At 41.8% G+C, this 13,225-nt stretch overlaps 1 protein-coding gene across 1 annotated transcript; it reads left to right on the top strand.

Moving 5' to 3' along the window:
- The first annotated feature begins 3,735 nt into the window (after window positions 1-3,735).
- Window positions 3,736-9,826, top strand: LOC126492223 (zinc finger protein 709-like). The gene is made up of 3 exons (XM_050128452.1): window positions 3,736-4,030; window positions 6,341-6,467; window positions 6,671-9,826. The coding sequence occupies exons 1-3, from the start codon at window positions 3,974-3,976 to the stop codon at window positions 8,203-8,205; spliced, it is 1,719 nt and encodes a 572-aa protein (XP_049984409.1). The 5' UTR covers window positions 3,736-3,973; the 3' UTR covers window positions 8,206-9,826.
- The last annotated feature ends 3,399 nt before the right edge of the window (window positions 9,827-13,225 follow it).

The raw sequence follows: 13,225 nt of genomic DNA, 5'->3' as shown, positions 1-13,225 counted from the left end.
TAAAGGCATGTGCCACCACCGCCTGGCTGCATAAAATTTTAATTATTGTGTGTTCATAAACCTTTCACTGTTTTTGAATTTTTTCTTCTTTCACATTCAGTTATGCAACTCCTTTTGGAGTACTGGATTAAGAAGTTTTGATCTATCTTTATAATTTGAAGCTAATCTCCGTAGTGTATCTTGATTCTGGTCAGGTATGTCCAGCCCCTTTGGGTGGTACAAAAACTTGCTAACATTCAGATGCAATTAAATCAACAGCAATGAAATGAACACCATATTATTAGCATAAACTTGAACACCATCTCTCTTCACAGGTTGGTGGGGTCCATTGGCATACCAGGCTGTATGCCACAGAAAATGTGGGTCTCTTTTCTCAAGCTTTTTTAACAAAGTCTCAGGACACCTGCTGAAAACTCTCCTGTACATGCTAAGTCTTGGGACTTTCTAACAGAAGATGTATCATCAGGCCTAATATAGAAAGCAACTGAAGTGACCCAGCAACACATTTGTTGATCTTATACATCCAGGGTTGCCCAGCTCCAGTCTCCTTCAGAACTGCACTGTGAAAAGAGTTAAGCATAAATGAAGGGTGCAAGTGTGATGACCACTACATATATTTGGGAAACTTCAGCATTATATGAACGTGTTACTGGTCAAATGCACATATCAAGTGCTTGAATCTCCCCATCCTTCCTGGAAATGTGTGGTGTGTTTTAGGAGTCTGTAACCTTTGAGGTTATAGCTGTGAACTTCACCCTCAATGAACGGGCTTTGCTGGATTCCTCCCAAAAGAAGCTCCACAAATATCTGCTGCAAGAAATCGTCAGAAACCTGAGTGGTCTAGGGGAGAGTGAGGAATTCCTTTGTTTAATCAATGAGAGGACAAGCATTTCAGCTGGACAGTGCAAGCCCATGATCTGAAATGTGAAAGGAAAAATGCTGTGAATGCATCATGCTCTGTCCTGTGCTGCCAGTAAACTAAAATGCAATTCCTCTAATGCTGTAGTTATTCAAAGAGATTTCCCTGGTCTGCATTTTAGGAAAAAGGCAAGACACAAAAATCTTAGAGATGATTATCAAAATTCAATGAGGAATCTATCACATTTAAGACTGCAAGCAAACAATGTATCAGGGAACTTCAGAGAAATTATATAAATTTAAGGAGTGTGAAAGTCCCTTCATGTCTCCCTAGTGCTTCGTGAAGCATGTGACTAACTCACAGTGGAGAGAAACTGTAAGAATGTCAGCAATGTGGGGAAGCCTTCAGTAGATACAGTTGTTATGATTTCAGCCAAACCAACATGGCTGATACTTCTTGTCAACGTCTAGTGTGTTGGGTTCCTTAGACTCACATGAACGAATCCATACTGGGGTTAAGTCCTATGAATACAAGCTTTGTTAAAAAAAAAAAAGCCTTCACTTATCATAGTTCCCAGTGGAGATAAACCCTGTATCTGTAAGTTGTGTGGAAAATCTTTCATGAATCACAGTTATCTTCAATATAATGCTAAACTTCACAGTGGAGAGAAACCTCATTTTTAAACTATGTGGAAAAGCTTTTGTGTGGTCAAATTCTTTACAAACACATGAATAAATTCATACTGACATTGATGCCTGTGAGTGCAAGCTATGTGGGAAAATCTTTACTTATCATGGTTCTCTTCATTGCATTTGAAGGTTCATAGTGCAGAAAACCCCTATGTATGTAAGTTATGCAGGAAAGCCTTCGTTACTCATAGTTCTCTTCAAGCCATGAAAGTATTCACAGTGGAGAAAACCCTATGTATGTCAGCTGTGTGATAAATTCTTCACTTAAAACACTTCCCCTCAATATCATGGAAAGGTTCACAATGGGGAGAAACTCTGTGTGTGTAAGGTGTGTGGGAAAGCCTTCACTAGTCACGGTTCTCTTCAATGAAAGACTCACAGTAGAGAGAAAACCTACCAAAGAAAGGTATGTAAGAAAGACTTCATAAATCACTTGCAATGCCAAAGAAACATTCACAACAGAAAGATACCATAATATGAATGCAAGCTATGTGAAAAAATTCTTCACTCAGCTCAGTTCTCAATCTAAGTGCTACGGAAGCACAGAAATTGAATGATATAACTATTGATCTCTCCTTGAGACAAAGGCTGCATAATCTAAGGCAATATGAAGAAAATCAGTCCCTGATGAACTGACTCAGAGTCATAAGAGACACTTGGTTATCTCTAATCTTAAATACCATGAATATCAGGGATTTAAGGGCAATCAAGAAGACAGGCATTTTTGAGGCAGTTGGATATGCCAGAGGAAGTATTTGGTGTTCACTGGGTCCACCAGAGAGTTAATTTTTAATAAAGCATAGTTCAGCATGAACTTTGGGACAGGAAGCTTTGCTGAACACTCAGTGCGGCATGATCTACTAGGTTCTTAGGTTTACAGGGTTCTGAGTTCATGATCTTTTTTTGTGTATATGATATTCTGCCTGCATATATACCTGCAGACCAGAAGAGGGCATTGATGAGATGGACGAGAATTGAACTCAGGACCTTTGGCAGAGCAGCCAGTGCTCTTAACTGCTGAGACATCTCTCCAGCCCCGAGTTCATGATCTTTTGAAGTTCTGAGGAATATGAATGATTTAGACTAACATGTAAATCATGATGAAATGTTAAAACACTCAGGAGGAGATAGAGAGGGGGGAAACAGAAGATGGGGCCTATTTGAGTCACTTGAACATTGAAATAGCAAGATTTGTATGGATCCAGTCTCTAGTGAAATGGGGGAGGAGTGTGCTTTTGGACGCTTGAAGCATAAACAACAATTCATCGATGATCAACAATCACCTTTGTAATGAAACATTTTCAGAGAGGATGCCGTGTTATGGATTGGTGTTAGCTCTTGGGCTTAAAATATTGTTGCCTTCTCAATCCTTACAAATGTGAATGAAGGAGGCTGTTGTATAAGAACTCAAATGTTTTTCTGCCTATTGTGGAATACTACTAGCATATTACTCTAGTTTCCATATGCATTGAATGCTTAAACTCTCTTCTTGGCATGTTCATCTCTCTTGAATGCAAATGGGTAGAATGAAAAGTTTTGAGAAAGTCTGAAAACTTTGAAACAAAATGCCTCATTCCAAATTGCTCAAGAATGGCTGGCATGAGGCTGTCCCTGTTTCAGTGTGTTCTGAGCTAGCCAACCTCTTCTCTGAACACGTGGATTGTCTCCACGGAACACTAACCTTGTAATTCACTTAACAAACTGGTAATTTCATTTCCAAAGTGGGAGAGGTGCAGAACGTAGAAAAGCAGAAGGTGGCCATTGGGCAAAGTCAGAGGCAAATTCTGCACAAATGCAGTTATATCCAAGGTCAGCTGGTTCCCACCTAGAGAAGACTGGGCTGAGAACGACTATGGCTGGAAAGCGGGATTTGGTTCCAGCTTATCAGGTAGGCATCCCTTATTCTGTCACAAAGGCTCAGTGTATGAATCAAGAGCACCAGTGGGACTTTCCTCATCCGCCATCTTTCTTTCTCGTGTCGCCATAGTCGTGAAACTGTCCTAGTAGCTCAGGGTGTCCCGGACTGTTCAACCGCACGGTGTGACACTGACCCCGGAGTAATCATGAGGGCAGCTGAAGTGGCCAGTATGAGCTGTCCTATCGGGATCCCCGTGAGCGAAACGGAAGACCGTCACTCGCCATCTTTCTTTCTGGCGCCGCCATAGTTGCGGCCCTGTCCTGTCAGTTTATGGAGTCTCAAGCTATTGAGCTTTTTTTTATGCCCTCCAAACCAAGTAACAGAGTCAGGTCGTAGTTGTCCAGCGATTCGGACGTAAAAAGTGGCGATCCGGTGCAACTTGCTTGATCAGAAGCGCCGGAGAACGAAGCGGAAGTTCCTCGTCCGCCATCTTTCTTCCAGGCACGGCCCGTGACGCGCCGTCTGGTCCGCTGAGGGAGTCCCGGGTCGCTGGACCTCAGCGGCTCTATGACCGCTGCAGCCGGGAGCCGCATGAGGCCGCAAGAGGCCCGGAGCGCAGCCATGGTGAGCGCCCGGGTGCGGGGCGGCGGCCGCTCAGGTCGCGGGGACCGCGGCGGAGCCTCTGCAGCTGCGCCCGGGCTCCCCGAGGACGCGGTGGCCGGTTGCGGGCCGCGGCGGGGCGATGCGCGCCCGCTTTGTTTCCCTGCCTTTCCGGTTCATGGGAAACCGTTTCTAAAATCCACGATTTTGTCCCCATCCGATGATTGTCAGTTGCGATCCTTCAGTTCTCAGGTCCTCCCCACACTGCCGAGTTTACCGGACCGGACGACCCCCGGGTCCTCTGAGAAACACGGAATGGAGACGTGTGGCCTTTTGTGATGCGCTGGGACTGTCTGCGTTCTCTGCGCTTCCATTGGACCTTGCGTGTTTATGCAGTATTCTGTAGGGTTCTGTTCTGTTCTCTTTCGTTTGTTACGTCACCTGCAGTGTGTTTTGAAGTCAGGTAATAGGAAACATGGAGCCTTGGGGATTGTTTCTGAACCCGGATTTGGTGGCTCATGCCTTTAATCCCAGCACTTGGAAGGAAGAGGCGGGCAGTTTGTCTTGGACATTTTAGTTTGTCTATTTTGGGAGTTGACTGTTTTCATCTGATACAATGTAAGAAAGCATTTCAGAGTACATTTGGGTTTGGGGGGGTATTGTTTTTGTTAGTTTGGTTAGTTGCTTTGAGTGTGTGTGTGGTGTGTGTGTGTGTGTGTGTTTGGATTTGCTAATGCTTTATCACCTAATATGTGATGTGTTTTGGAAAAGATTCCATCTGATGCTGAGAAGAATGTGTGTTCTGCAGTTGTTTGATGGCCTGTTCTGTAAATGCTGTTAAGTTCATTTGATCTATGGTGCAGTTTAACGCTGAAGTTCCTTGGTTGATTTTTCTTCTGGGTGACCTATATGTGATATCAGGGTATTGACACCACAAGCTGTTATTTTGTCTAAACCCTTTTGCCCAGGGCTGTTTGTCTAGAAAATACTCAGTTCATATATATTTACATGGGACATTCTTTATGGACTTCCTCTTTACTTATATGTAGGGACCTTCTGATAAAGGAAATTCTGGGTTAGTAGTCAACTGGATAAAGATTGTTGAAAAATAATTATATTTTCTAAATATATCTGTCAGTAAGCCTCTTCTAACAATGCCATTCCCCTTGTTTCTATTTCTCTTAGCCTTTTTGAGGAAAAACTAAAGTCTTTTCACATTATCATAGTAGATTATCCTTCATAGGGCTTTCAAAATATTTGATTGCCAATAAGATGTCAAGTAAAAGATTCCTCAAGTTTTCTTTGTGCAAACAAAGATGTGCAGCTTCTTAAGGAAGAAGTTGAGAGATGAAGTGTTTGTTCTGTATTTTCCATCAGACCAGCTCCTTGGGAACTAATCCTCCAGAGCATATTTTCATTCTGATCAAGTAGGATCCTTCTGATAAGCATGTCAGAAGATTGCGGACATTTAGAGGGACAATGGGAGCCAAACAAGTAGCATATTGCTATCGTAAACTAGAACAGTGAGTCCCTTTCCACAGGTAGACTACTGAGGTCCATCCAAAATGCCAGTACCCAGACCCCAGGGAAAGTTGAAAATGTATCTTTTTATATGTATGCTCACATATGTTTACACAAGTACACATGCACATGTGTATACTTATGCATGTGGAGGTTAGAGAACAGCCTTGGGTCATTCCTTGGAAATGACCTTTTGAGAAAGGACCTTCTTTTGCCTGAAGCTTACCAAGTATACTAGATTGCCTGGCCAGTGTGCACCAGGGAGCCACCTGTCTCCACCTGTAATCTCCAGTTCTGGGTTCCACCATGTCCAGCAATTTTATGTGTACTTGTGGGGGTTCAAACTCAGGCCCTCATGCTTGAGAGTCAAGCACTCTTCCAAGCCCTGTTCTAAGAATAGTCTCCATATAGCTGGTGTTAACTCTATTATGGATACTGACTAGTGGGATATTTTTTTAAGACAGAGCCTCACTATGTAAGGCTGACCTCAAGGAGACCTGCCTGCCTCTGCCTCCCAAGTGCTGGGAATAAGGCATGTACTGCTATGCCTGGCCTAGTAGAATTTTTTTTTATGAGAGGTGTAAAGAACCATTATACAGACTTTCTGGATGACCAAACAGCATACCAGGCATCTGCTTTTCCTTTGTAATATATTTTCAGCATAGCATTGGAATGATATTGTTAGAGTGTGGGCATTGACCAGAACGCTCATGAGCACTACCCGGCTTTAACAGTTAGACAGTACACCATTCTGTAAACACTGTACACACAATCAGAGTGCTCCAGTGTGTCTCACCCCTCCTCATTTTTCAGGGGTCTGTATCCTTCGAGGATGTGGCTGTGAACTTCACCTCAGAGGAGTGGGCTTTACTGAATTCTTTCCAAAAGAAGCTGCACAGAGATGTGATGCAGGAAACCTTCAGGAACCTGGCTGCCGTAGGTAAGGTGGAAATCATTGCCTTGTTTAGCCCACGAGAATCAGATTGGTGTTTGCTGATCAGTGTAGCTCCAGATTCACACAGAAACAGAAATTTTGATGAATCAACAGTCATAGTCATGTTGTATCGGGAGCCTACTTAAAATCTAATACTTTCCTATAGTGCTGGATTAACTCGAAGTGATTTTTCTGGATCTCCATTCCAGCAAAAAAGAAGGAAGATCAGACCCTTGAAGAGGATGATGAAAATTTAAGGAAAATTCTTCCCACTGAAGTTCAGACTGGATACAATCTATGTGGGAATCAAGAATATGCTGAGAAACCAGGCACTTATAAGGACTGTGGGAAAGTCTTTAGTTCTCCCCAGTGCTTTCTGGAACATCTGAAGACTCCCACAGAAGAGGAAAGTTATGAATGTAACCAAACTGAGGACGGTTTTAGTGGACACTGTGATGTTCATGGCCCTGAAGGAATGCATGCTAAAGAAAAACTTTGTGTTTTAAAGCAGAGTGGGAAAGATTTTTTGACTCTTGCTGGTATCCAACAGCATGTAACACATAATGGACATGGGCCATATATATGTAAAGTATATGGTAAAGCCTTTCAGTCTTCTGATTCTTTCTTGACACATGAAAGAACACATACTGGAGAGCAGCTTTATACATGTAAGCAGTGTGGTAAGACCTTCACTTATTCCAGTGGCCTTCGCCGCCATGAAAGGACCCATAGTGGAGAGAAACCCTATAAATGCAAGCAATTTCTGAAAGTCTTCCCTTCTTTGAGTAAGGTTGAGAGTCATGAACAGACTCATAATGGAGTAGAATACATATGTAATCAATGTGGGGTAGCCTTCAGTGAGCACAATTCCCTTCAATGCCATGAAAAGATTCACAGTTTGGAGAAACCCTATGTATACAAGCAATGTGGAAAAGCTTTCACTTGTTCTAGTGCCTTGCGAAGACATGAACGAATTCATACTGGAGTGAAACCCTATGAATGTAAGGTATGTGGGAAAGCCTTCATTGATTGCAGTTCTCTCCAATGTCATGAAAGGATTCATAGTGGAGAGAAACCTTATGTGTGTAAGCTGTGTGGAAAAGCGTTCAGTCGCCAAGGTTCTCTTAAATGCCATGAAAGGATTCATAGTGGAGAGAAGCCCTATGCATGCAAGCAATGTGGGAAAAACTTCATGCACCACAATGCTCTTAGATACCATGAACAGATTCACAGTGGAGAGAAATCCTATGGGTGCAAGCAATGTGGGAAAGCCTTTGTGTTGAGCAGCGCATTGAAAAAACATGAACGAATTCACAGCGGATTGAAACCTTGTTTGTGCAGGGTGTGTGGAAAAGCCTTCACGTTTCATAGTTCCCTTCATTGCCATGAAAGGACTCACACAGGAGAGAAACCCTATGTATGTAAACAGTGTGGGAAAGCCTTTATGTATCACAGTTCTCTCCGTTGCCATGAAAATATTCACAGTGCAGAGAAACCCTATGTGTGTAAGCTGTGTGGGACAGCCTTCACTTTTCACAGTTCACTTCAACGGCATGAAAGAATCCACAGGGGAGAGAAACCATATGTATGTAAGTTCTGTGGGAAAGCCTTCACTGATCACAGTTCCCTTCGATGCCATGAAAGAATTCACACTGGAGAGAAACCCTATGTGTGCAAACAGTGTGGAAAATCCTACAGTACTCATGGTTCTCTTCGATACCATGAAAGGATGCACTGTGTGTAAACCACATTGGAAGACATTCTCTTTGAATAAGTTTCAATCTCATTAACTAAAAAAAAACAAAATATATGGTTATAAGCAATGTGAATAAGCCTTAACATGTTCTGGTTCCCTTCAAAAAACATGCGTGGAGATACATTGGAGAGTATCTCTAAATATAGAACAAAGGGAGCTCCTTTATTTCCAGCTTTTTCTAGCAAGCATGATGGCTTAACGAATTTAACCTGTATTAATGTAAAGATGTGGGATTATCGCCACTTGCCTCTGTTCAGTTCTCAAAAAAAAAAAAAAAAAAAAAAAAAACTAAGGGGATGGAGAGATGGCTCAGTCTATATAGTTCCAGCCACAGAAGTGTGGGTCCTGAGTTTAAATCCTCACTATACCCATATAACAGCCAGACATGGTGGCACATGCCTATAATCCCAGTGCAAGGGAGGCAGAGACAAAATATCCCTGAGCTTACTGGTTAGCTAGTCTCAAATCTGTTCAGGTTCAGTGGGAGATCTTTCAAAAAGTAAAATGGAGAATAATTAAGGAAGACTTCCAAGATTAACATCAACTCTAATCTCTACTTGCAAGTATAATGTGAGCCACACACATGAACACTTATCCTCACATGAATGCACACCACACACACACACAACACAGTGATCAGAACCTTGAAGAGAAGAAATCTGTAAGTCTTCACTTGGCCAGCACATACACAATCAAAACCTTGTAAGTAGAATCGTCATTTGTAGCATGTGTCAAAGGCTGATGTAGAAGGATTCTATTAACAGAACTAATGTGAAGAGCCTAGCATAAAATAATGAATGGACTGCTTTAGAAATTGCACACTTCAAAGGAAATGTTGTAATGTTTATAAATGTTTGTCAATTGCATATTCTTAGGTAGATCTAAATTATGTGCCTATAATTTTATTCTTGAAAGTAAATGTTTAAGTGAAGTTATTCCTAAGATTTACCCAGGTCCATGTATTTAATCTATAATTTCAGTATTGGTAATTCACTTAATAACTTTTCTCCTTTTAATTTAAAATGTTGAAATGTCCTTTTAATATGTGAGCAGTTTTAATTTTTTTAGTTTTAAAATAATTGTCTAATGAACCTATAAAAAATTTTAATTTGGGCTGGCAAAATGGCTCAATTGATGAGCATCAGGACCTAGGTCAGATCCCCGGTACTCATGTAACAAGCCAGATATGCCCAAACATTTCTGTCTCCCTAGTATTGAAAAGTAGGGAGTAATGCAGGAAGGACTTGCTAACCAACCAGTCTAGGTGAGAAACGAGCTCCTAGATTAGTGCAAGACCATGTCTCAAGCAATAGGCAGAGAATGGTAGGAGAGAATCATTGGTGTCCTCTGGCTTCTATACATACAAGTTTGGTGCTCACAAATATGAAAAGTTATTAATACTTGGGATTTTCCTACGAGGCTTTTGTCATAGGTCATGTATATAAATTCAGAACAAATAACTTTAAAGTGGATTTACCTATTTTTCACTTTTAGTATTTTCTCCAAATAAGATTTCTGTACATATTTTATATTTTGACTGTTTTCAACAGTGTATACATTGATATGTATTATCTTTTTCACATATGGACAGTATATCTGCAAAATAATCATAAAAGAGATCAATTTCACAATTTTTCTATTTTTTTCCTTTCATGTTAGAGTCATTATTGTCAAAATATGGTGAAATTTTCTTGTATAGTAAAATCCTACTAACTAATGCTCTTTTCCTACATAAAGTTTATCATATTTATGTTATAGCTTTTTATCATAATTTCCCCTCACTTCTCTTACCAGAAAATGTATCCCACTGGCTGAAGTGTGCTCTGGCCAGAGATTACCGGGACCACAGCTTTAGTCACATGGAATGTAATGGATTCCAGAATAAGTCTATCTACAAACCATACCTGACTTGTTCATCAGAAAGTCATGTTCTTTTTTATTTTAAGTTTAGTATTTTGTGCACGTGCAGTGTATGTAAGAATTGTGAGTGTGGTGGGAACATTGCTGTATGTGGGTGTTTGTGCGTGTGCACCTTTGGAGACCAGAAGAGGATATAGTCCTTCTGAATTACTCTTTGCCTTCCTCCCTTGAGACCAAGTTGCTCCCTGAACGACGAGCGAGGCTAATAGTCATCCCCTGGTTCTGTTTCTCTAGGGATCCCTGGCTAACGCACTAAGAAAGCAGTATGTTAGGTAAATTGCCAGAGTAGAAACCTAGGAAGGGGCATGAACAGTCCAGTATTGCAGTAAAGCTCTCAGTGCACACAAGTTATGCCTTTCACAGTAATTTTCAGACATCTATTTGACAACTTTCTAAAGTAGGAACATAGAAATGATCACAGGTCATGTAGGTGCATGTTAGAACATACTATTTGCCAATGGAAGTGAAACATTTTTGTGAGACAAGGGAATTGGTGAACCAGGGTTGAAACTGACTCAGCTATAAAGAAAGGTAGGTATTAGCAGGTGACATCATACTAAAATACATGTCAGTCTCCATGGAAACTTGCTGTGTAAAGAAGCTCTCACTGTTAGCCTAATGTGTCAGCTTGTGTCCTTGCTACTGGCACACATAAACACAGAGTTGGTGATAATCTTGTTACGTGTTTTAGCAAGTATGATAGCAGCTAGTCAATCTCTAATACTACAGTCATTCACACTGGTCCTGAGTGTAAACACGGTACTGTTTATGTATGGAAATCATCTTACCTGGGGAGATGGCACAGTGAGAGGGAGTGCTCGCTGTACATATGTCTAGTGGTGCAAGCCAGCTTGCTCTAGAGACCTCACGTCTCCAGCTTCCAAAGCTATGATTACAACCAGGCCACAGAGGTCTCCATAAGTTATAAACTGATTGGCCCATTAGCTCAGGCTTCGTATTAGCTCTTATAACATATATTAACCCATTATCCTTATCTATGTTAGCCACATGGCTCGGTACCTTTTTCAGCAGGGTAGATCACATCTTGCTTCTTCTGTGGTCCGTGCAGGACTGGGAAGAATTCCTTCTTCCCAGGATTCTCCTGTTCTCGTTGTGCCACCTCTACTTCCTGTCTGGTTGTCCCACCTATACTTCCTGCCTGGCTACCAACCAATCAACATTTATTTAAAACATAATTGACAGATATAAAATTGTTCCACCGCACCACCTATCCAGCATTTGCTGAGTCTCAGGGGACCTAAACTGGCAAGCACTTAACTGCTGAGCCATCTGCCCAGACAAACATTTGGATTCTTTAGTATGCTAGGGGTGCTTTCTGGAATGATTGGATTCTTGGAGATTCCAGCAGAAAAATGTCCATCCATATGGTCCAGACATCAGATCCCACACACCTGGAAACAGTGATACCCTTACATTTACACTGGTCACAAGCACTAAAGCAGAGACACACCTCACATGTAGTGCCTTTGATACAACCTCGTCCAAAAGGCAGCACTGCAAATGACCGCCCAAGCATTCCTATAAGTCAAGGAAGAATCCCCAATGTCTTCAGTGTTAAATACAAAAGGGGAGCAGCAGATACAGAAGGGAGGTATCACATATTTACCTCCAGGAGTGTGTTCTATCAGGATAAAGGACCTCAGGCAAAGAGTGGGCCTTGTTTGGAGAGAGCATTAGAAAGGAATAGTATATCGTGTTCGGGGTGGGAGGAGTCTTCAGAGAAAAAACGTGAATAAAGGAAACTATGGCTTCTCTATCCTGTTGGGGTAGCAGTAAACCCTACATCATGTTATTCCATTTGGGATAGCCTACTGGCAAGGAATATGGAAGAGCCAGGTAATAGGTAGGGCCATAAACTAAAGGCTGTGAAAACCACAGCATGAAGCAGCTTCTTAACACTGTGTCACAGAGGGAGCACTGCTTCAGGGTTGCCACACCAGCTCCAGTGTCATCTGTGTGACATGACTTATGTCATTAGGCCGGACGGGAGCTACGTGTCCCTCGGGGCTAGGCTTCCTGGCAGAGTGTTCAACCCCTGGCCTCATATCAGGCTATGGGTCTGTGTAGTCTCTTTTATGACTATGTTTTTTCTCATGTATTAATCGAGCAATATCTCTTGGGAGATGGCTGATAGATGGGGAGGGACTTGATGTCCCAGAGGAACATGACGACAATAGAAAGATAGAAATGGAGCCAACAGTATCGAGTCAGGAAATTAATGACCTACTTACGAATTTAAGTAATAGGTAATCATGGAACATTTCCACAAAAGATCCACCCATAATCAGGGCCTTGTGAAGGTGGTCTGGAAGCAAAATGAAACTTTTGGGGACATTCTCAATGGACTGCAACAGGAGGAACTGTTTGTGAAAAACCTAGATATACTTGATTGTAGTAGGAGAAGCAGGCTGCATCCTGCCTGCTGGCTAGCTTAACCTCCGAAATAACCACACAGAAATGGTATTAATTAAATTACTGCCTGGCCCATTAGTTCTAACCTCTTATTGGCTAACTCTCACATCTTGATTCAAGCCATTTCTAATAATCTGTATATCACCATGAGGTCGTGGATTACCGGGAAAGATTCAGCATGTCTGACCAGGTAGCTCCATGGTGGCTCTCTCTTCCTGCTTTCTTTCTCCCAGAATTTTCTGTCTCCCTGCCTACATAAGTTCTGCCCTATCAAAAGGCCAAGGCAGTTTATTTAACCAATGAAAGCAACACAAATGCAGAAGAACTTCCTACACCAGTTGATAGTGATGCCATAAAAGTCCAGGCACTTATTGGGAATGAACACTCAGAAAGAGTCCATTGGTAATTCCTGTTACAATGATGTATGGTAGAAAGCGTTCTTTAATTCAAGGAAGGTAGTGGGCTCCTCCAAAAAAAAAAAAAAAAAAAAAAGAAACAACTCTGGTATATTTTTTTTTGAAGCAGCATTTCTCTGTGTTGCCCTGGCCCAGGGTGGCCTCGAATTCAAGAGATCCATTTGCCTTTGCCTCCTAGTACTGAGATTAAAGGCATGAGCCACTACCGCCCGGCAAATTACGCTTTTTAAAAGAAAAAA

The sequence above is a fragment of the Alexandromys fortis genome, unplaced genomic scaffold, assembly GCF_014885135.2.
Source record: "Alexandromys fortis isolate MF-2015 unplaced genomic scaffold, M_Fortis_MF-2015_v1.1 scaffold_296, whole genome shotgun sequence".
Taxonomy (NCBI): Eukaryota; Metazoa; Chordata; class Mammalia; order Rodentia; family Cricetidae; genus Alexandromys; species Alexandromys fortis.
The sequence above is the reverse complement of the archived record's forward strand: the minus strand, read 5'-3'. Positions and strand labels throughout refer to the sequence as shown.

What these genes read in the sequence shown, in the direction of transcription:
- LOC126492223 (XM_050128452.1), top strand. Translation starts at nt 3,974, where the DNA reads ATGACCGCTGCAGCCGGGAGCCGCATGAGGCCGCAAGAGGCCCGGAGC. An exon ending in AGGCCCGGAGCGCAGCCATG is followed by an intron (nt 4,031 to 6,340) that starts GTGAGCGCCCGG and finishes CTCATTTTTCAG; the next exon opens with GGGTCTGTATCCTTCGAGGA. An exon ending in CAGGAACCTGGCTGCCGTAG is followed by an intron (nt 6,468 to 6,670) that starts GTAAGGTGGAAA and finishes TCTCCATTCCAG; the next exon opens with CAAAAAAGAAGGAAGATCAG.